At 38.1% G+C, this 22,196-nt stretch overlaps 1 protein-coding gene across 1 annotated transcript in view; it reads left to right on the plus strand.

Annotated features, from left to right (window-relative positions):
* MYH15 (myosin heavy chain 15) overlaps window positions 1–22,196 on the plus strand; it is a gene marked incomplete at both ends in the record, with an annotated part of 114,835 nt that overhangs the window by 44,053 nt on the left and 48,586 nt on the right. Inside the window, 18 exon segments of the mRNA XM_081137994.1 lie at window positions 295–325; window positions 328–431; window positions 435–470; window positions 1,524–1,550; window positions 1,553–1,661; window positions 4,307–4,321; window positions 4,324–4,373; window positions 5,141–5,228; window positions 8,022–8,110; window positions 8,114–8,139; window positions 9,023–9,146; window positions 10,701–10,725; window positions 10,728–10,836; window positions 14,741–14,996; window positions 18,059–18,187; window positions 18,190–18,300; window positions 19,363–19,539; window positions 21,410–21,555. Coding sequence (XP_080994120.1) covers window positions 295–325; window positions 328–431; window positions 435–470; window positions 1,524–1,550; window positions 1,553–1,661; window positions 4,307–4,321; window positions 4,324–4,373; window positions 5,141–5,228; window positions 8,022–8,110; window positions 8,114–8,139; window positions 9,023–9,146; window positions 10,701–10,725; window positions 10,728–10,836; window positions 14,741–14,996; window positions 18,059–18,187; window positions 18,190–18,300; window positions 19,363–19,539; window positions 21,410–21,555 — 1,652 coding nt within the window.

Below are 22,196 nucleotides of genomic sequence, written 5' to 3' on the forward strand. Positions count from 1 at the left end.
TTATGTGAAACTAAGCTATTTTTACTTGTCTTGCTCCACTCGAATGTAAGCACCCTGAGGAAAGGCATGTTGTGTATGTGGCTCATGGCCACATGGCCAGCTCCTACTGGTGCCTGGCCCCTAGTATATATCTAATAACTATTTGTTGAATGGATAATTGGCTAGTTATATATAGTGAATATCCTTTCCCTTTGTCAACTGATTAGGCTCTTGGGAAGGAGTTTACACTGACTTCCTCCTGAAAGTACCCCTTCCTAGAGTTTCTCACTTGCTACGCCTATGTATCTCCAACAGACAACGGGCATCTTTTTTGTCTCTGAAGAGGATTCATGTTTCCTCAGGTTACTGATGTGACTTTTAAGACCAAACTTTTTGACAACCATTTTGGCAAGTTGGTTCATTTCCAGAAGCCCAAGACTGATAAGAAGAAATAGGAAGCTCACTTTGAACTGGTCCATTATGCGGGAGTGGTAAGTGACCTCTGCACCTTCAGCCTGACTGTTTCAAATGCACTGAGCCAAAGTCCTTAGGTAATATATTAGCTAAAGTTTAGATTAAATGAAGAGATGAACAAAGTAAATCTCAGTTCCAGACAAAAAGTTGGTGTAGCCTTTTTGCATGTGGGTAATGAAATACTTATACTGTAATAGTTTTCCATGTGCACAGAGGTCAAACATCTCAAAATAGACTCTGTGACCCCAACTCAAAGACAGCTTCAGAAAGTCATGGAGACTATCAGAGTCATGGGTTTTTCCTCATTTGTCCTTCCTTTTAACTTAACATTGTATGAATGAGTGATTTCAATTGATCTTTTTATTGAAGATTTTAAAAAAATTCTCACATAAAGAAATAGTCACTGTGAAGTAATGGTCTCCAATCTATGGCCAACAAAGGTTTCTAATGACCCTCAGTGCCTCTTCTCATTTCCCGATGTGTGTGTGTGTGTGTGTGTGTGTGTGTGTGTGTGTGTATGTATATGTGTCCCTTTTCATGTTTCTGGTCGTTGATTGTAGATGGAACAGAAAGAGAACTGAAAAAGGATAAAATACTACTTCAACCTAAAAACGACCAGCCAACTGTACAGATATGCTTGTAATTCTCTTCTTTGATATCCTTAAATATTAATTATAATATTTATGGCAAAAGACCATTATAATTGCTGATGGTTTTTTGAATGCTCACTGTGTGTCAGAGACACTTGGATAATCTCAGCTATTCTTGCCCATGAAGGAGTGCTGATGTGAATTGTTTCTACTGGAAATACCACCTATTTCTCCCTCTCCCGCCCTCTCTTCCCCTTCTCTTCCCCTTCTCTTCCTTCTGCAATGTAAACGGTAAAGCCTGAGAATCTCTTTGGGTGGCACAGTGGGCTTATTGGAGTATTATTTAGTACTGTTACATCAAACTAACTTAAATTTACAGGATCCACACAATTTGTGATTTTTTTTAAAGGAATGCATAATTTGCTATATTAATTTATGTATTCTCCTCTTTTGTTGCCTGAACTGCATGTATTTCCAAAGGTACCTTATAACATCAGTGGCTGGCTTGAGAGAAAAAAAACAAAGACCTTCTTAACAAAAGGGTTGCGGCTGTATTTCAGAAGTCATCTAACAGACTCCTGGCAAGTCTTTTTGAAAATTACATCAGTACTGACAGTGGTGAGTCAAACAATCTTCCCTCGTTTTTCAGCCTCAGAATGGAACCCATGGCTACCTGGGCACTTACAACAATCCTTCTTTCCTGTAATATCTGTGTCTGCTCCGTGGTTTGAGTTGTCCCCTCTTATTAGCCTTTCTGTCCTCAGGCTTGTGGTTCTTAGGGAAATGGTGCTCAAGGATAGATATATTTCAAGGAGCCTGCTGGGACTTGCTTTTATCTTCTGCTTGACCCAGCTGCAAAGAGAGAGCAGCAAACCATGTTTTGATAAATGATTTGGGGAAAATAACAAGCCCCTTTAACAGATATTCCCCAAATACCTTGGAATTCTCCTTCACAGTGCTTTTCTGTTATAATAACTTGGGGTTATTCTAACCTTCATGATGACAAGAATTATGTCTGACTTGTTAAACTGTAGCCTCAAGCATGTAGCCAATGCCTGTTTAGCAGGTTCTCCATGAATATTTATTGATCAGCTAATAACTAATCTTGGTTAGTAGTTTATAATTTACAAGGTACTTTCAGATGTATTATCTTACTCAGTCCTTGCCATGACCCTTTTAGATACATAGAGAGGAAAATCTCTCCCTTTCTTACAAGAACAAGTGTAAAAGAGTTAAGTAGCAACCCTAGTTTTAGAAATCTACTGAATGGCAAAGCCAACGTAGAAAGCAGGACTTCAGCTCCCTAGTCTGGGGCCCATTCCACTCTCACTGCCTCCCAGAAACAAACAAAACAGAGAGATGGACAGGATACACATATTTAGGATGCAATTCAGACTTCTGCACCATTATACAAAGGATTTGAAGATGCTGAGCCTAAGTTGCTAACATCAGCCTCACAACCAAACTAATGCTAGGCTAGCTACAGAGGAAGCTCTCACGATTCATAGCAAAAGGCACAGATTGGCAGCCCTTGAGCGAAACCTGGTTTTCAAACATGGTTGTATTTGGCCTACACAAGTAAATAAATAATCAGAAGATTTCACATACACATTTGGTTTCCCCTTTTCTTTAAAAATAATGAGCATTATGGAAAAATAGAAAATCTGGCCTGTCTGGTTCAGATATCTTCATGGCAATGGGGCAGAACATTAACTCTTCTTTGAGTGGGGTGTGTACTCTTGCCTCCTAACAGTCTCATCCTCCTGTTATCTTACACCCAGCTGCAAGTTAACTCCTGACCCCTGTGGGCTGATTAGGATCTCCTAACATGGTCAAGGGATGGAGAGAGATTTTAGCTCTTCCTGGCTTCATCAGCACCTGATGACATAGTTCGGGAGCATGCCTGAAATCCTGTCAGCCTGTCTCAAGGGGAAGTTGAGAAATGGAATCTATTGTGTTTGGACCCTGATCATCTTCAGGCAGTCCATCTGCTTAATTCTAATAGCTTCTAAAGTGGCTCTGAGAAGTCTGCTAGATAGTGGTCATGTCGCTTATGGCTCCCGGATGAGTAATTCTCTGATCCTAAGAAATCAGAGAGTGGTTTGGGCAGAGAATTAGAGAGGAAATCACCTTCTAACTCTTCAGGGTATGTGCTGTGTTCTTTGGAAATAGAAGAGAATTGTCCAGTATGTCTTTTTCCATAATTCTTTATGCACCCTGTGAAAATACTTGCCTCCAAGTCCCTGACTCATCCAAACATCAAGTTACTTGTAGTAACCCCACTTTCTTCTGGGGTATCCAAGTATTTTAAACCGGTTACAATTTTTAAAAAATTAGTGGAGGGTGGTATATTCCCTTTTCATGCGTGGAGAAACTGACTACAAAGAAGACAAGTGATTCCCTTTGAGGCCCTGGGACATGTCTGTAGGACATTGGTGTTTAAACTTTATGACATCTGTCTCAGCATAGTGCTGCTCAGGCAGAGAGAGTATTTTATTAGTTTTCCACATTGGTAGCTGGCCCATTTTTTTCCAGATTGCCTATGGATTTTGTTGTGCATCTTTGTGAGTTAGCACTACACAGATGTTTGTAAAACAATTTGGCTTAGCATAAATTCTTTTGCTTCAAGAAAATGGAAATAGATTGTTTTTTTTATAAATTATAAAAGTAATGTATGCGTGTTGCCAAAAACACAGACAATATAGAAAAACTAAAAAGAGAAACGTAAGAACTGCCCACAATCTCACATAGGAGATAACAACTGCTAACATTTTGATGTATACTTCTCCCAACAATTTTTATGTATGTAGTCACCAATAATACAATTGCACTTAAAAACATGTGTACAAACTATTTTTGTGTCCTGCTTTTTCTCTTTAAATCCTAGAAATATTTCCATGTCAGTTATATGGATCCACACCATCATTTAAAAAGTTGAAGCATTTCATTGTATGCCTATTCTTTCATAATTTAATGAACCAACTTCCTACTGATGGACATTTGTTGACAATTTTATTTTTTTGCTTAATTTTTGTGTAATGACTAAACAGAGTTGCAATGAGTATCTTTATACAGTTGCCTGATTATCTCCTTAAGGAAAGCACTAGAAATAGACTTTTTTGTGTGTTTTGAGATGCAAGTATTTTTAAAACTTTTGTAGATATTGCCATATTGCTTCTAGAACTTTGATGAATATATGCTTTCTTCAGCAGGGTATGGTAATGTGGCAAAAAAGAGCATTTAAAGTGTTTTCTTTTTTTTAGCTCTACAGTTTGGGGAGATAAACGCAAGAAAGGAGCTTCATTCCAAACAGTTGCATCTCTGCATAAAGTAATTTTTAATTTCATCTATTTGTATATTAACTGCCTTACAAGCTGCATATGTGATTACTTATTTGAAATTTTACATCTTCAAATAAGAATAAAGTATCTGAAGCTAGCCAAGCTGGAAAAGTTGAAGTTTATCTTGATACGAATGGCTTTTAGTGGACACTGTTGGCTTTACTGAAAATACTGGCTCATAACAACTTCTAGTTGCCGGTATGCCCTTGGCCAAGCAGGAAGCGAAGCTGACTCCCAACCTCAGCTCCAGGCTCTGGCCCCTCCCTTACCTCACGGTGGGACTGACTGTGATGCTATCGCTGCTCAGAGCTCCTGCGGGGTCAGACTAAGCAGAGTCTATACCATTGCTTCCCCCACCCTACCCTTCTTCCCTCATTCTCCAAATAAGTCTCTTGAACCAGAATTCTCATCTCAGATTCTGCTTCCAGAGAATCTAATATAGATATTTTCCAGACAAATACCTGAGAAACAATTAATTTCTTCAAGCCATTTTATCGCCCAGCCATACATTATTGGTATCAAATTCAAAACAGGTAGATATCATTCATAATACAACTATGTCAGATAAAGAACTACCTGGCATAGGAAAGAAATCATGTATGTTTTGTAAGCAGAGAAGAATCTTGAATTCATTATTTTATTGTTGGTGTGCATCTTGGTTTTAAGATAAAGTTGATATGGAGACACTTGTAAGGTGGATTAATGTTTTTAGTGATTTGCAAAGTAATTTTGTGTTTGTTATGGTGTCTATTTTAGGATAACCTAAATAAATTGATGACTAATCTGAAGTCAACAGCACCTCATTTTGTGAGATGTATAAATTCCAATGTGAACAAAATGCCAGGTAAGAACTGGATTTCTTTGTAATCTACCCTAGGGCATACATTTAATTTAAGGCATATTGAATGTCTCTTTAAGAAACATTTACCAGTCCCCTTTACATAAGGGTAGATTTTCAGATAGAAGAATGAAAGTAAGTTAAAAGAGAGATCTTTAGAACCTCCACAAGATTGCCTTTAAGTTGAGATTCAGGTGGACATACAGAAGGATTTCACAAAGCAGGCTCAACTTGGTAACAGTAGAATGCTCAATATTATCATTTAAATTCCTTCTTGAATTTCATGCTAAAATGTGGATGAGCTTCTAAAATAAAAAGGGCACCATATAATAAAAGGGATTGAATAATCAATTGGGGGATTATGATAGACACATAAGTATAAAGGAAATTGTCTGGTCTGAATTATCGAAATTGATCATAAAGACCGTCCCTAAGTCTATTTCTAATTGATAAGAACTCCCTCTCTTCTTTCTTCCCAAGACTAAGAGCTTCCCAAGACTAATATCTTCCCTCTCCCTAATAGTACCTATCTCTTCAGTTATGTACTTCCGGGCAGTGGGTACTTTTTTGTTTCTTTTCTTTCCCAGTTTTATGGAGATGTCTTTGATGTACAGCCCTGTATAAGTTTATGGTGCACAGCATAATGATTTGACTTATCTATATGTGAAATGATTACCCCAAACTTAGTTAACATTTATCATCTCATATAGATACAAAAAAAAAGAAAAAGAAAAAAAATTTTCCTTGTGATGAGAACTCTTAGGATTTACCCTCTTAACAACTTTCATATATCACCAATGGCACTGTTTACTCTAGTCATCACGTTGCACATGCATCCCTAGTATTATTTATCTTATAACTGGAAGTTTGTACTATTTGACCACCTTCATTCAATTTTTCATCCCACCAGCCCCCACTCTAATTAGCTACAAATCTGATCTCTCTTTTTCTATGAGTTTGGTGTTTGATTTTCTTTTTTTAAGATTCCATATATAAGTGAGATCATATGGTATTTGTTGTTCTCTGTCTGACTTATTTCACTTAGCATAATGCCCTCAGGGTTCATGCATGTTGTCCCATGTAGCAGAATTTCCTCCTTTTCATGGCTAAATAATATTCCACTGAATATATATACTGTAACTTTCTAATCCAGTCATCTGTAGATGGATACTTAGGTTGCTCATGTCTTGACTTACTATAGTGGATACTTTTTGATGAGTAGATGGTGGTAAAAGGATTAGTTTTTATGTTTTTAATTGCCCAAACAAGTTTTTACTATTAATTACATGGATCGCTTCCTTTATATCATGGGTTTAGAGATTCTCAGCCTTCTCTTCAGAATTACAGGCTTCTATAGAGCTTGGCCAGAGGCTGTCAGCCTCAAAGTTGTGTGTTTGACAAGCACTTACGTCTTTAGAGCACTAATCACCCTTGGAATATGTAGCCAGATGTTGCTGATTCTGATTTCTAAGGTTCTGTAGTATTTTGCATTTTTATTAACCTCCTGTAATTAAGATCCCAATCTTGACAGCCTGTGACCTATTTTTGGAAAGTGTGATGCTAAACAATGATGTTGCAGTTTGAATTTTGCAATGCAAACACTTCATGTTCATTCACGCTGTATGTTTTTGCCTTATTGTTTCTTATCAGCTGGGTTTCTGAATGCATCTAGGGACATTGCTTCCATCTAGCAAGGAATCTAATTAGCTGCCTCTATTTTGGAGTCATTCTGTTACCTATTAGAGTTGCCTCCCACGGAGTCAGGTCTGATTTCAGCAGGGCTGCTTTTTTGTTTTTTTTAAGTCATAAGACTAAGTTATAAGAAAAGCTTCATGATCTAATCAAAACAGCTCTTCATATGTACTTAAAGGAAATGAGCATGCTTGACAGTAAGGTGTCACAGGACCCCACTTTGGCCACTTCTTACAGATCATCTGTTTCTAGCTGTCAATGGGATGGGAGTACAGGAATATGGGTATACGGCTTTTATTTATTTATTCATGTGACCCTGGACATAGGCAGTCATCTCATTCCTATTTTTCTTATAACACTATAGTAGGGCTTTGTATTAGGAGGAGTGTTTCTCAGGCTTAGCTTCTTCCAGAAGACTTGCTGAGAGCCAGATACAGCGGCTCCTTCGAAGGTTTTTCAAAGGCTTCTATCTGAGATTGCAGCTCTCCTGGTGCTGCTTTTGACAAAAGCAAAGGTGAGAGGAGGGTGCTTATACCACAAAATGAACTTAGGTGCTGAATGTAGGCTGGAATGTGGCCATGTCCTTCCTAAGGCAAGACAGTAAATGGAATTTTGTTGTTGTTCCATTTCCTATTTCTTTTTATTCTCCCCTCTTGTAACCCCTTTGTCCTACTTGGAGATACCAGTTCCCTTTTAAATTCTTATTTCTCTCTCTAGCTGTTATTTTTGGTGTGTATTGGGGCGGGGATGGGGGGTGGTGGGTGGTGGGGTGGTGGAGGGTGGTGCTGTTGAATAGATGTGATACCAGCCATTTACATTTTAGCAAAAATGTATTTTTTTTCATCTTCCAGGAGTATTTGCTTATAAAGTCTTGACTAACAACAAACTGCAGGATTCATTCCATGTTAAAGGAATTTCAGGTAAATCCAATTTGGAGACTCTCACATAATAGGATGAGCACTGGCTGGGAGTGGGTGAACTACTTATTACCTATCAGACAGAGAACAGCAGATTCAAACTCTCGAAACCTAAGATGCAGCCATTGGGATAAAATCTAGGGTAATAATTTTTTTAGACACAGACTCAACTCGACTCCTCTTTCCCCAGGTATAATGGACCCTTACTTAGGTCTACAGCAGCTGCTCTGTAATGGTGTCTTGGAAGGGACTAGGATATACTGTGAAGGTTTTCCAAACTGAATGCTGTATGCTGATTTTAAACAAAGGTAAATGTACATCCCAGGATCCAAGAAGCCTGAGGCAGTTTATCCTGTTTACCTTTCTTTCTGAGTGTTTAGGTATGCATTGTTTGTTTGGTTGATGTCCTCCAGACTACAGATCAATGTGTTTTGGTGGTGGTGAGATATATGATGACAGAGTTCCATTATTATTTCCTCCTAAATCCAACATCCATGTAGCTGTAATATCCTTATATCTCTATTAACGGATAATAGACCCACATATAAAAGAAATATATACAGAAGAAAGATATGGAGGCTGAATTGAATCTCTGAAATGTTGTATATACTTAATCCTAGCTGCCATCCAAGCAGGCTGTTGCTTCACTAGCAAACGTGCGAAAGGAAGGAAGCCAGCAGAGTGTGTGGCAGGAGGCAGGAGAGGTATCTTTGCTTTCTGTTTCCCAAATTCTAAAGGAGTAAATTATAGGTCATCAAGCAAATTTGAGCAAAGTCTGATAGCGTAGACAGAGTACCCGTCTCAGAATTAAAAGGCGTGTTTCTGGTTCTCCACCAACTTACCATTAGGGTGAAGGAATCTTGGAATTTATTGTCTCTGCTTTTCATTTTTCTTATCTGTACAACAGAGACACGTAAACCTGCCTCTCTCTTTCCCCTCCCAACTTCTCCTTCCTTCTCTAATTGAGCAGAGAGTCAAATGAGGTTGCCTCTAAAATACTATGAAAAGTACAAACTATTATATATACCAAAGTGAGGGATTATTGCTTTTACCCTCATTACTACTGCCAGGAGTTTCGTAAAAACTGAACATGTTGGTAGAAGATAGAAATCTGTACTTCTTTCCACCTTACTTTATTTGAATCATATGACCTCTGACCCCAGAATTTATTCTTTACCTATTTTAAATTAGGTACTGCATTCTGAATCCAAAGGTCTTTCCAAAGACCAAGTTTATGAGCAGCAGAAAAGCAGCTGAAGAATTACTTGGCTCCCTGAAGATAGACCATACCCAGTACCGCTTGGGGATCGCCAAGGTAACCAGAACACTAAAAAGAATGCATTTGGAGAAGAGTGGGAGGAAAGAATGTGTATCTTAAAATACCCATGAAAGTTCAATTATAAGGCATTCTATAGCTCTTCCGACCACAAATAATACAAATAGAGCACAGTAGAAAGTGGAAACTTCTGTGCTATTTGAGAGAGAAAATGTAATGCTCCTTAAACCTCAGTCTTGACTACATTCATATTTTTATAATTATTGATCCGAGCAAGTTTGTGCCGAGATATAAAATACTGAATCAACCTTAGTCTGCCAAAAAATATGTATATATATCAGGAGCTAGAAAAAGGTGAATCAACTTACCGTGGTTAACTGCTTGTTTGTGTTTGAATTGATTAATCCATAAGTACTGTTTTTAGGGAATTAATTCTAGAAGACTATCTGAGTAATTAAAAACTTCGAGGTCAACCCCACTATCCAAAAAAATTAATTCAAAGTTAATTTCATTAAATGTGATTCACTAAATTCTGCTTTATCTTAGATGATCTGGGCAGGATCCACATATTTTGGTAAACTTCTGCTTAATAGGTTTGGTTTTATCTGACAGTCAACATCATGTTCCTAATGATATCCATATACAGACCATGTTGTTTAAAGGAGAATTGGAGGGTCTAGGTTGAAGAGCTCATAGGAAAAGAACTCTGTAGGACATAATTGTAAAATGTTACTTGATTCCCACATTTTCAGTACCTGAGCCTCTGGTTTTGCTGTTTGTTGTTTCTGCTGATTTTCACTACTGGTGCCTTGCTTCTTTTATGTGTTCAGTTATTTTTACTGTATACTACATATCTAGCATGAGGTGTGTGAGTCTCCTAGGGCACAACATTTGAGGAGCTCACTCTTAGGTTTATGCAAGTGCTGTCTTGTACAACTCTGAAAGTCACAGCCTCCTTAAAATTTCTGCATTAGGTACTTCACTCACCTTGTCTTGGCCATTACTAATGATTCTCAAGAAAATTTTATGTGAATTCTTTAATGCCTAAGACAAAAGTACCTTTCTCTAGAGCAAGGGTCAGCAAACTATGGACTAAGGGCCATCTCTGTGACCTAATTTTTTATATGACCCACTTGCTAAAAAAGGTTTTATATTTTTAAAGGGGGGTTTTAAAAAAGAAGAAGAATATTCTACAGAGACTCTAAATGGACCACAAAGCCTAAAAATACTTACTTTGTGGCCATTTGCAAAAATAGTTTGCAGAACCCTGCCTGGCACTTTAGAGAACCGCCTGCCTGGGCCTATATTAAAACTTAAACCAAGTTCCCTGGATAACCTAGACATCATTAATAGATAAGGGGGAGCGTAGTTTAAGTTCTTAAGGAACCATATAACCAAAGGATTAAATAAAATAGTTTTTGAAAACTTAATATTTATAAAAACAAACTTTCTAAAACATACATTTTAGATATTAAATAAAAGTTAACAAGAAATAGAACTGATAAATTAATACATCAATTGCTCATAGGCTAATTCAACAGACATTTCCTGAATACCACTGAGTGGAACTAACATCTAACTCATTTCTTTCAGGTGTTTTTAAAAACTGGCTTCTGGGCTGACTGGAAGCAATGAAAGATGCAAGATTCTCTAAAGTCCTCACATTGTTCCAAGCCAGGGTACGGGGCACATTGACGCGAATCAGATTCCAGAGGACCCTGGAAGAGAGGTAAGCTACCCTATCCCCTCCCTGTATCCGAGCTGCTAGGGTAATGGTGTTCCTCAGTCAATGTGACCTTATCTCAGTGCCTTATAAATAGGTCAAGTAAAGATCTGCCTCCTCTTCTTAGGCTCAGACTTAACTTAAAAGTTTTAAAATCAGCCGGGCCAGAGCGGCTCAATGGCTGAGCATTGACCCATGAACCAGGAGATCATGGTTTGATTCCCAGTCAGGGCACATGTCCGGGTTGCAGGCTCCATCCTCAGTAGGGGTCATGCAGGAGGCAGCTGATCAATGATTCTCCCTCATCATTGATGTTTCTCTCCCTCCCTCTCCTTTCCTCTCTCTGAAATCAGTAAAAACATATTAAAGAAAAAATTTTAAAATCATGGAACACCAGACAGACAGAACACAAAGGTCTTTTATTGCCTTATCAAACCAAGTATAAGAATAATTCAGGTATTTTTTGCTTGTAGCCTTCCATTAGGAGGGATTCCTTATAGTTAGAGAAATATGGATCTCTGAGGGTGGTATGACTCACATTTCATGACAGAAGCAGACCTGGAAGGGTTTTTGTGCATCCCACAGACATCTCTGTGGGGAAGTTTTCCATCAAGTGGGGAGGTGTTCTGACCAATTTACAACCTCCCCTGGGTCAGAAACTGTGCCTCTTGGTGACATGTAATCATAACTCTCTTACTTCATTTCAGGCAGGGGCATTTATCACCACATTTGGACACTTAGGTGTAGGTTTTGTCTATTCTTTAATGGACTCATGGAGGGAAATCTAGCAAAATCTTCAAATAATGGGACTGTGAGCAAGGGATTCTGCGGTTGTTGCATTTTTTCTGTAGCATAGTTTATCTTCTGGAGAGAGGTCCACAGGCCTTGGTATAACTTGCTTAATTAACAATCTGTTAATTCCTTCTGTTAACCCAAAGAAGAAAAAAATCATTACATGGTGATGTCAGAGATATTAGAGCTAGAGCTCCTAAAGTCTTCTGTGACCATCATATAGTCTCAGTGTGGTATGGAAGTTCATGGGAATTTGGGGATCAGGGGTCATGGCTTCTAGGCTCAGTTGTATGAACTTGAGTAAGACTCTTAATTTCTCCATGGTTCACTTTCTTTGTCTCTAAGGTTTTTACTATGCATTCTTTCTAAATCATAGGATGACTTTTTAAAAATTATTGCAAAATATTTCAAACACACTGAAATTATTGTAATATGGAGCTATCACCAAAGTATATTAATTGTTAACATTTTTTTTTCCTCTAATTGCTCACAACTTTAAAAATAAATTAATTAACAAAGGTAAAGCCCCTTGTATATTTCTCTCTGGATACAAGTTTTTAAAGATATGAAGATATGTAGATATGTAGATATCTTTAAAAGGTGACATGATTTTTTTGCTTTTAGTTTTCACATAATAACATTTTATATGTATTATCCTGAAATTTGCTCTTTAAATTCAGTACTAGTTTTGAATTTCATTGATGCTAATAAATATAGTGCTAGATTATTGATTTTAACTACTGTGTTGTATTCTATTACATAAATATACCACAATTTATCCATTTTTTAGTTCAAGAAAATTTAACTTATTAATGGTTTTTTGCTATTACAAACAGTTCTGCAGTGACATATTTGTAAATATCCCCCTCCCTTGACATATGCAGTAGTTTCTTGAGGATACTCTTACTGAAAATGCTGGTCATGCTGATAGTTTGTGGATAGCAACTGGCTGAGGCCCACACTTTGAGTGGCATTTCTCCAGGATATTAACTATTAGGTTTTAGGTTCTACACAGTTCCATTTTATGAGATATTGCCAAAATGCTTTTCAACTTACTCTTCACCAGAAGTGTATGAAAGTCTCAGTGTTCTATACTCTCACCAACTTGGGGTATTTCAGACTTCAAAAACTTTTGCCAAACTTTGTCATATTTCTGACTTTGGGGATAGCTATTATTTCCCTAAGATGATATTTTCTGTAGTTGTGTGTGTGTTTTGTTTTTTTGTAGCTATGGTATATTGTGTGGAGGACATTCCTTTCGTCTTTTGTGAAGCATTTTTACTAAGAAAATGGTTAAATTCTTTTCCTGAAATAATCACAAGGTTTTTTTCATTCACCTACGAATGTATTGAATTATAATAACATTTTAAAAAATGCTAAACCTACTTTGTTTATGAAATACTATCATTTTCATACACGAATAGTATTATCATGAGGATTTTTGCATTGATGTTCATGAAAAATTTCTCCTATAATTTTCTTTTTTTCTGCTGTGTCATCTGACTTTGTATCAGGTTACCTGGACCTAATAAAAGAGTTGAGGAATGTTTCATCTTTTCAAAGCATGAACAATTTATTGTAATTACCTATCCTTTGAATGTCTGGTAAAATTTGTCTATCAAACCATCTAAATCTGGTATTTCTTTTGTGACATATTTTACAATTGTGATTCAATTTATTTAATATTTATAGGCCTGTTGAGATTTCTTTCTTCTTGAATCAGTTTAGATATGAGTATGGTTTTTTTTTTTAAAAAAGAAAAGAAATTTTACATTTCTTTTAATTTTCCAATTAGCTAGATTGTTTCTAAATTTCTACCATATCTATGATTGTTTCTAGAGCACATTCCTAGATTATTACATTTCTAGAATATCACACTTCCTACTATCATTCACGTGTTCCTTCTCCTCTTTTTCTTGATCATTCATGTCAGATGTTTATTTAGCCTATTTTCTTTATTTTTTTTTTTGCTTTCTAGTTCATTAGTTTCTGATCTCATCTTTATTCTTTCCTTCCACCTTTTTTGGGTTTATTCTTAATTCCCATTTGTGGTCTCAACAGCTGCTTAATTCTTGCATTGAGTATTTGATTTCAATGATTATACTTTTTAGTTTTAGATATTTTAGTTCACTTTCAAATCTGTCTGCCCTTTTATCATAGTGGCTCATTTCTTTCTTGTTTTTCAGTTATTTCCTTTATGTCTTTAATAATTATAACATCTATTTTATAGTATCCACAAGATTGTTCAATCATCTGAAATTCTTGGGAGTTTAATCAAAATTTTTATTGTAGGTGCTTACCCTCACTGATGGTTGATTTTTTATTTTTATTTTTTTTTAAGTATTTTGTAATTTTGAATGGTAAGCTTATCTTCAGGGGGCTTTATCTAAGAGAATCTCTGATGCTTGATATTAGGGTGTTTTCTTCAGTACAATTTTGCATTTTCCTCCCCAAAGGTCAAAAGGGTATTTATTACTAGTGTAAAGAAAATGATCGTGGTAATTTCTTGCATATTTCTACACCAATCAGGTAGTATAATTTAAATCTCAAACATTTCAGTGGCACTGGTCCATAATTTAAAAAAAAATTCTTAGAGTAGGATTTTTTTTCTTCACCCTGAGCTCAGACCAAATAAGATGTACTTCTTTTTGACATTTCTCTGTGCCAGTGGTGAACTTTTAGTCTTTCTTTTCATTAAGGGTGATATTCTTTGAAGGTCTCAGCTTGTCTCTTTATCCGTGTGGATACTACAAACACTTCCAATACTAAGACTGGCTCCCTTCTCCCACGAGGATGGCCAAGTTGTACATGCATGCATTTATTGCTCAGGTGTTTAGCTCCCTCTTTATTTTTCACTTGTTTTCAGGCTCAGCTGTCATTTAAAGGCTGTTTGTGGTGGGAGCATTCTCAGGATGTCTGGCCCACAATATTGCCAGCCCCGGAAGTCCTCAGAGGGCTTTGCCTGAATCAAATGAGAGCCCAGATGCAGAAGAGCTTTGAAGATGAATGAGAATTTATAATGACTCCTAAAAAGATGTGCTTATTAAGAACTTTAATTTAGAAAACAACTCTCTTATAGTCTGGGTTAACTTGCTTTTCTTTTTTCTCCTTGATTTAGGGATGCATTTCTTTTGATACAGTGGAACGTAAGAGCTTTCATGACTGTGAAGGACAGGCCCTGGATGAGGCTCTTCTTCACGATCATACCTCTTAGTAAATCTGCTGGGATGGGAAAGGAGGTAGCTGGACTGAAGGAACAGAGTGTGCAACTGCAAAGAGCCTTGGAGAAGCCAGAATCTCAGAGGGCGGACCTGAAAGCAAAGCAAGTATTCCTTACTCTGGAAAAGAATGACCTGCTTCTCCAGCTGCAGGCTGTGAGTGGCCCCACCATTTGTTCTTCAAATCAAGTTTTTAATTAGATTCCCTGTTTTGCAGGCAGCACTGACTTGAAAAAAACAGAGGCATGTGCTTTTCAAATACTATAGAGTTTCATCAAGCACAGACAATGGAAACACTTAAAGAGACACTCTGTTTCAATAGAGAAGTGCTTTTATTGGCAGGATGTCTTTGAAAAAGAGACAAACTCTTAGATGGGTTTTAACTCTATAAAAGCACCACAATCTATCATGGGAGCCAGCCAGGAAGCTCTGGGTTTTAATTTAAATTCTTTATCTAGATCATGGCTCATTAACAAATGAAAGCACAGGATTCTCAGAGATCTTCAGGTTTAGTGTAGTATGCACCTAGTTGTTTTTCCTGATTTTGATCCCTGCTTCCCCTTTCCCTAGTCCAGATCAACATTACTAATCAGTGTAGTTCTTAGAAACAGCTGTTTTCAACTTTGGATTTACATCAGAATCACTTGTGAAGCCTTAAAATAAAAAGAAAGATGCCTAGACCCACTCTCAGATATTTTGATTAGCAGGCCCTGTGTGGGTCTAAATAATCAGAATGAGTGATTCTGATAGTCAGTGAGGATGGAGAACCAGTGTCTTAAACAGACAAGATGTTGCTTCTCGGATGAGCGAGCTTCAGATCCCGCAACATGTGCATCATAGACTCCTAACCCATGGCCCTGGCATCTGAGCCTCCGTCTCCAACCTAATGCCAGTGTGCCATTACTACCTTTCTCAGGCCCCCTCTCTAGCCACTGGGACTGCAGTTATCCCCAAACATCCAAGGCAGAGATGGGATTGCATCCGCCTTTATTATATTCTTCACCCCAGGCAGAACAGTGCTCAATTAAAAAATACTGGGCTCAAATATAATTATATGGATAAAACAGTTTTTTTCTGTTTGCTGAATGTACTGAAAACAGAGAAAATTTAGTAATTTTAGACCGACCCAAGCTATTCTTTTACTTTGGGTCTGTGCTACCCATCAGTGTTCCAGTAGGCCATGTTTTGCATAATAATTTACACCCACACCATACTTCTGATACATATTTAACATAATGATTTTTCTAGAACGTTAGACTATATAGAATATTTAGGATTTATCAGCCTTACCTGGGATGCTTGTGAGAAATACAAATTCCTGCCCCCCCCCCCCAAAAAAACTTACTTTAAGATCTATACCGTGACAATCACAATTTGTAATGTCTTATGTTGTCTGGCTTAGGGGAGAGGCAGCTTTGGATGAGACCTGGCTTCCCAGTCCTCATCATTCTTCCTATTGACAGAGAGCGTGGCCAGTGCTACCTGGGCTGACATGGGAAATAGAATGGATCCAACTTTTGGGGGGGTCAAAGCCAGGGATACATGATAAAAGATCATTGTGGGGACCACGGAAACACATAGAAGCCAATTCTACAGCAAACGCAGAAAGTGTGAGATGAGTTCAGGTTGTAACTGATTAAAAATGTTGACAGAGCTATGAACTATTTTATCATCATTTATTTTTAAGGGACAAAATATAGTAGGGATCAAGGAAACAAGAAGTCTTAAAATCATTCACTTACTCAAAGTACCAGCAGAACGCAGAACCCATTACAATTAACACTGTGAGTACATGAGAAAATAACTGCCATTGGGGACAGGATATTTCTCCTGTTCAGCTGCCACCTCATTGCTCAGCTGGCCCCCAAGTCCTGCCGTCATGTATGATGAAGGGATGGATGATGGTACATTGGACTTTCCCCTTCACTCGGTGATGGGGACAGGTCCTGTACACATGCTGCATGGGAGAGCAAACAGCTGTCCTGCTTGTTACCCTGGAGTGAGTGAAGCTCAGTTGTCCCCATTACTCCAGAACACTGGGAGATTCTCTGATTTGCATGAAGGCTTCTTGCTTTGATGTTATTGTTTGTTTTTAATTTAGTCCTTAAAACAATAAAGTGATGTTGGAGATTTACTACTCTGTACACCCCCAGCTGTGCTTCTTTGAGCCCCATTTGTTGGGCCATTCTTTGCCAGGAGTTAGCCAGAAACCAATAGTCTGAATTTTTGCCTTTTGCTGCCCTTGATCTAACCCTAACTTCAGCCAGACAAATAGATACATAGTTAATAAATGGCCCAAACTAGCCTACTGCAGAGAGTGAATAAGGTCTAGAGATGGAAGATGGAGATGTGTGTAAAGTTATGTTGCAACCAGACCTACAGTAATTAAGAACTTGCTCACAAAGGGGAGGTTTTAGTTAGCCTCTAATGGAGACAAATTAGAGAGGCTCAAAGTTTTAAAAGGTGCTTTTGTAGCGAAAAGCAATTGGCTCCTTCATTTTCTACCTGACCCATAACACTGGAACAATGGGGTCACTCAGAGTCGGAGAGTACATTTGAAGGGATAAAAGGAAAGAATATTTTATGCTTTATGTGTATAACTTTTGGAATTTACTGCTGGCAGAATCCCTGAGAAAAAGATTTTGGATGGAAATAGTGAAATCTAGTTAGTGACTTGCTAGTAATCCTATGAATTCTGAATTCAGCCTATGAATAAATCTACAGCTCAGCTCTCTTTATTAGAAGACACCTATATATATTAAACAAGTATATGTGGGGGCTTATAATAATATTATAAATATTCTACTGTCTGAGGGAACACTTCTTCAAAGACTGTATTCTGGGCAGGTATCAACCTCAAACCCTATGCCCAGTGGATGCTTCCAGAAGCTGTGATTTAAGCAGTACACCCCTGATTTCTGGAGGCTGTTAGCTCCTTCAGGCCACCAGGATTCTATTAAGTGCCTTAGAAGAGGTAATCTAATCTACTGAATGGCCTGAAAGATCGAAAGCACCTCCAAACACAAGCAACTCTTCTACATCTCAACAATAGGATCAGGGAAACCGGGAATATTATTTCAGCTGCTTAGGAAAGAAGGTAGGTGAAAGTGCCAGGCAGAGGGCAGGCAATTATCCCTTCGCTGGTGTTAAGCAGCATTTTTGCCTGGCTGATAAATTACTTCCAGCTGTTGGCAACAATTTTCTCCTCCTCATGGCAGGAGCAAGAGACCCTGGCAACTATTGAAGAGCAGTTTGAGCTGCTGATTAAATCCAAGATCCAGCTGGAGGCCAGAGTCAAGGCACTGTCTGCACGGATGGAGGAAGAAGAGATAAATTCTGAGCCAACTGTGCCAGGGGGTGGAAACTTGAAGATGAATGTTCCGAGTTGAAGAAAGAAATCGATGACCTGGAAACAATATTGGTGAAGTCACAGAAGGAGAAGTGTGCTACAGAGCACAAGGTCCTTTTTCTATAATGTTAGGAGGCCTATGTTTCTGAGTGCCCCTCCCCAGCAGGTTTTGGTACCAGGCTTGCTGTTTAAATTAACTAACATGGTGGTTGCAAACTTTACAACACTGGGAGTCAGAAATGGCCTAAAATGAAGGGTCTGATCAACTGTGCTGTCCCAATTCAAATTTCCAACTTGATTTGTGCAACTCCACCAAATCTCCCCAATGAAACCTTCATTTGCTCTAATCTTATTGCATGTGAAATCTCATAGAAAGAGCAAAATGGTTTCATGGGGCCTGTATGTGTCCTATTTTGGAAGGAGAGTGAGCATGATACACTTTACTGAAAGGCGATTTGGGATGTAGGTGAATCTCCAGCCCCATCATTGATTTGGAGTTTGACCTTGGAGATGTCACTTTGATTCCAGTTAACGGACTTTGCTGTTTTGTTCTTTTCAGCTGAGGGTTTTAACTTGCACATCTGTGTACGGATTAAAGTTAGCTGAAGAGTCTGCCTCAAACTTCTGATAAATAACTAGACCCCAGAATGACACTGTAATTCTGGCAGATGATTAAATAGCAACTCTCATGCCACTGGTTCACTTTCCTAAAAAACACGTGGGCCTGAGATAGCCAGCTTCCATGTTTGCTCATTTTATCAGCTTGACCTCTTTTTTAACCACCACTTTTATGGGGTATTGAAACGCAACAAGATTAACATGTGCCCCCTGTATACTCAAAAGAAGGCCCTGCCATAATGGTGTTCTTGTTATACAATAATATGACACACTAAAAACTGGCCACCCATTGAGCTGTATTGATAAATATTTGATTAACCAAAATACCCCATTCCTTGACCATGATAGGTAACATCATTTTGTGTGGGGGGAGAAATAGTGAATTCAGAGTTTTTAAAAGTGTATGTGGAATTTGGTTAGATTTGGTTCTTTATGATGGTGGGTAGTTTGTGAGATTTTGTTTTGTACTAGAAAAGGAGAGAATGTGGCTCTTACTGTTACGCCCAACCTTCCAGCAGGAGCTCTAATGAAACTGTTGTTGTCTTCTTCCCACAGGTCAAGAGCTTGAGTGAGGAAGTGGAGTCTCTAAATGAAGATATCAGCAAGCTTAGCAGAGCAGCCAGGGTTGTGCAGGAGGCCCATCAGCAGACCCCAGATGACCCGCACCCAGAGGAGGAGAAACTCAGCAACCTGAGCAAAGCCAAGTTGAAACTGGAACAGCAAGTAGATGAGGTAAGAAGTGATGTGTCTAGCTGGTTAGCCATCTGTCTATATATATATATATATATATATGTATATATATATATATATATACACACACACACACACACACACAAATCTCCACTTTTTATTTAGTTAATTTATCTTGACAGTTTCAGGAAAACTTAGTAACATGATTTGTTACCCTCATGATTAGAAATAGTGATTTTTTTCCTTAATGTACATTGAACCACTACAGTATAGAGAAGCCCCAGCGTGTAATCTGTCAGTTTTTAAATGCAAATTTCACACATCCCTGGGCAGTCTGAGAAGAGAACATTGGGATGAATCATAGTGTTATCCCACTAAGTGACTGACTGTTTCCCACAGAACCTGGCATTTTGCGCCACAGATAGGCTGGTACTCTCTCCATCTGACACTAGTGTTGAAGGATTGGTTTAAAGGCCCTATTATGTCTCCAGTGGGACCTGAGGTTTATTTCTAGTTGAAAGAGATGTAAGTCACACGCTGTGTTCTACATGCATTATTGGAAAGTAGGTGTAAGATTCCAGAGATGGTGCTCTGTTCTGCCTCCAAACACACTGTGATAGCGAGTTATTTCGGTCCAGCCTCAATGGATAGCTTCATGTTGTTCCTTCCCCCTCCCCAGCTGACACAGTGTATGCATTCACTTTCTTATTAGTCCCCAAACTTAGGCTTTATAAAATTGTTGACAGAGTAGATGATGATGATGATGATGATGATGATTTTATCTGTTTTTTCTTCGAACTCTCTATCAGTTTCCTCTGTTACCTATAGTTGTCTCACTTCTCTTCCTATGTCCACTGATTGTGTACCTCACAAAACCTCAAGACTACTCTTTATTGGAGTCACACACTTGTTCTCTCCTGGGGTTCATCTACTTTCAGTTTTTTACATACAACTTCCAGAAATTCTCCCTCCTCTACCCATTTAAATTTCATATTTTGGCTCTTTACTTCCATTATTAAAAAGTAAACATACCAATGAAAAAAATAGCTATATTGTAACTGTTATCGTTCCTGTTAAACTAACCTCGATTTCATTGTTGGCAACATCAATTCAGACAAAACTAGAATGTTCTCAGCACTTTTATGACATAATGTTCTGGACTGGAAGAGGGTACCCACGGGGTGAAGGAAGTATGCAAATCATGCTGTGTGAGACGTGTTTGAAATGGTCAGTACTGAGTTGGGAGACAGGACAGTGGTGGAGACAGATTTGCTTGGTATTGCTCCAGGGATGAAATTTAGCCTTGTGGGAAGAATTTACAGAGAATATCTTGGCTTCTCATGAAGAAGCGCTCCCAAGTAAATGGATTTATCCACCTGTGAAATGAGCTGCCATATGAAGAAGTGAGCTTCCCATCTCTGGAAAACGGTCAAACAAGGCATCGCTAGCCATTTATTATTGGTTCCGTACTTAGGATAGAATGTGTATTCCTTAATCTCCAAAGTTCTCTTCCATCACTGTGATTGCTAGATTCTTTTGTCATCTTATTGATGCATGCAATATTTATTTTAAAATATCTACATAACAGCCCTGGCCGGGTAGCTCAGTTGGTTAGAGTGTCATCCTGATTGCAGGTTCCATCCTCAATCAGGGCACATACAAGAAGCAATCAATGAATGCATAAAGCAGCGGAACAACAAATTGATGTTCCTCTCTCTCTCCCTTTCCCTCTCTCTTTTAAAATCAATAAAAATTAAAAAAATAATAAAATATCTACATAGTTGGGCATCATTTACAGAATCTGTGCTCCTATTTTTATTTTTATTTTTCCAGAAGGTAATTAATGAACACATCTAGTGAAGTATAAACTTTATCTATTTTTTTTAGCTAAATAATTATCTTCTTTTGTCAGCCCGAGGATGCCATTGAGCAGGAGAGAAAAGTGAGAATGAACTGCGAAAGGGAAAAGCACAAACTGGATGGTGATTTAAAGCTGAACCAGGAGAGAGTGGTGCACCTGGAGAGCAGCCAGCTGCAGCTGGCAGAGAAGCTGAGGGGGTAAGCCACCTTTGTGTTGACAGGAGATTCTGGAAGACCTCATATTGGAAGGAACAGCCTTCGCATTTCATTTATCCTCATGACTCCTGGGCCAGATCTCTCAAAACCTGAAGGGGAGGATAACAAGCCTAGGAAATGGATTTCCCCCCCCCTGGACTTTATTATATAGTTGTAAAAAGAGAGTGAATGTATAATCTAGAAGAATATAACTGAGAAGGCATCTGACTAGCAGATGTGAATGAAAGGTTAGGAAATAAATAAAGCTTAGGAAATGTGATTCATTGGAATTTGAGGCTACAAGTCAAAAATAAAAATGACTCACTTCTTTTATTTATGATGAGACCAATGGCATAAAAGTAAAACTAAATCAAAATTTGAAAATGACCCTAATGTGAAGTCCTATATATTCTCTGATTACTTAAAAAAAACCCACAAACTTGTTTGTCAGATATACTCTAATATTTATATAGCTACTTTTTATGATATTAACATTAAACCTTAAAAATCTAAAGCAAAACATAACACAATTAAAATTAGTGGCACCTCAGTTCACATGGATGCCCAAGGAACTGAGGGCAACACTGCCCTCCCAGTTGAGTTTCACAGTTCAGTGAAATGGATTTTCTCATCTTGTGCCTTTT

This window comes from Miniopterus schreibersii (assembly GCF_964146895.1).
Source record: "Miniopterus schreibersii genome assembly, chromosome: 5".
Lineage (NCBI taxonomy): Eukaryota > Metazoa > Chordata > Mammalia > Chiroptera > Miniopteridae > Miniopterus > Miniopterus schreibersii.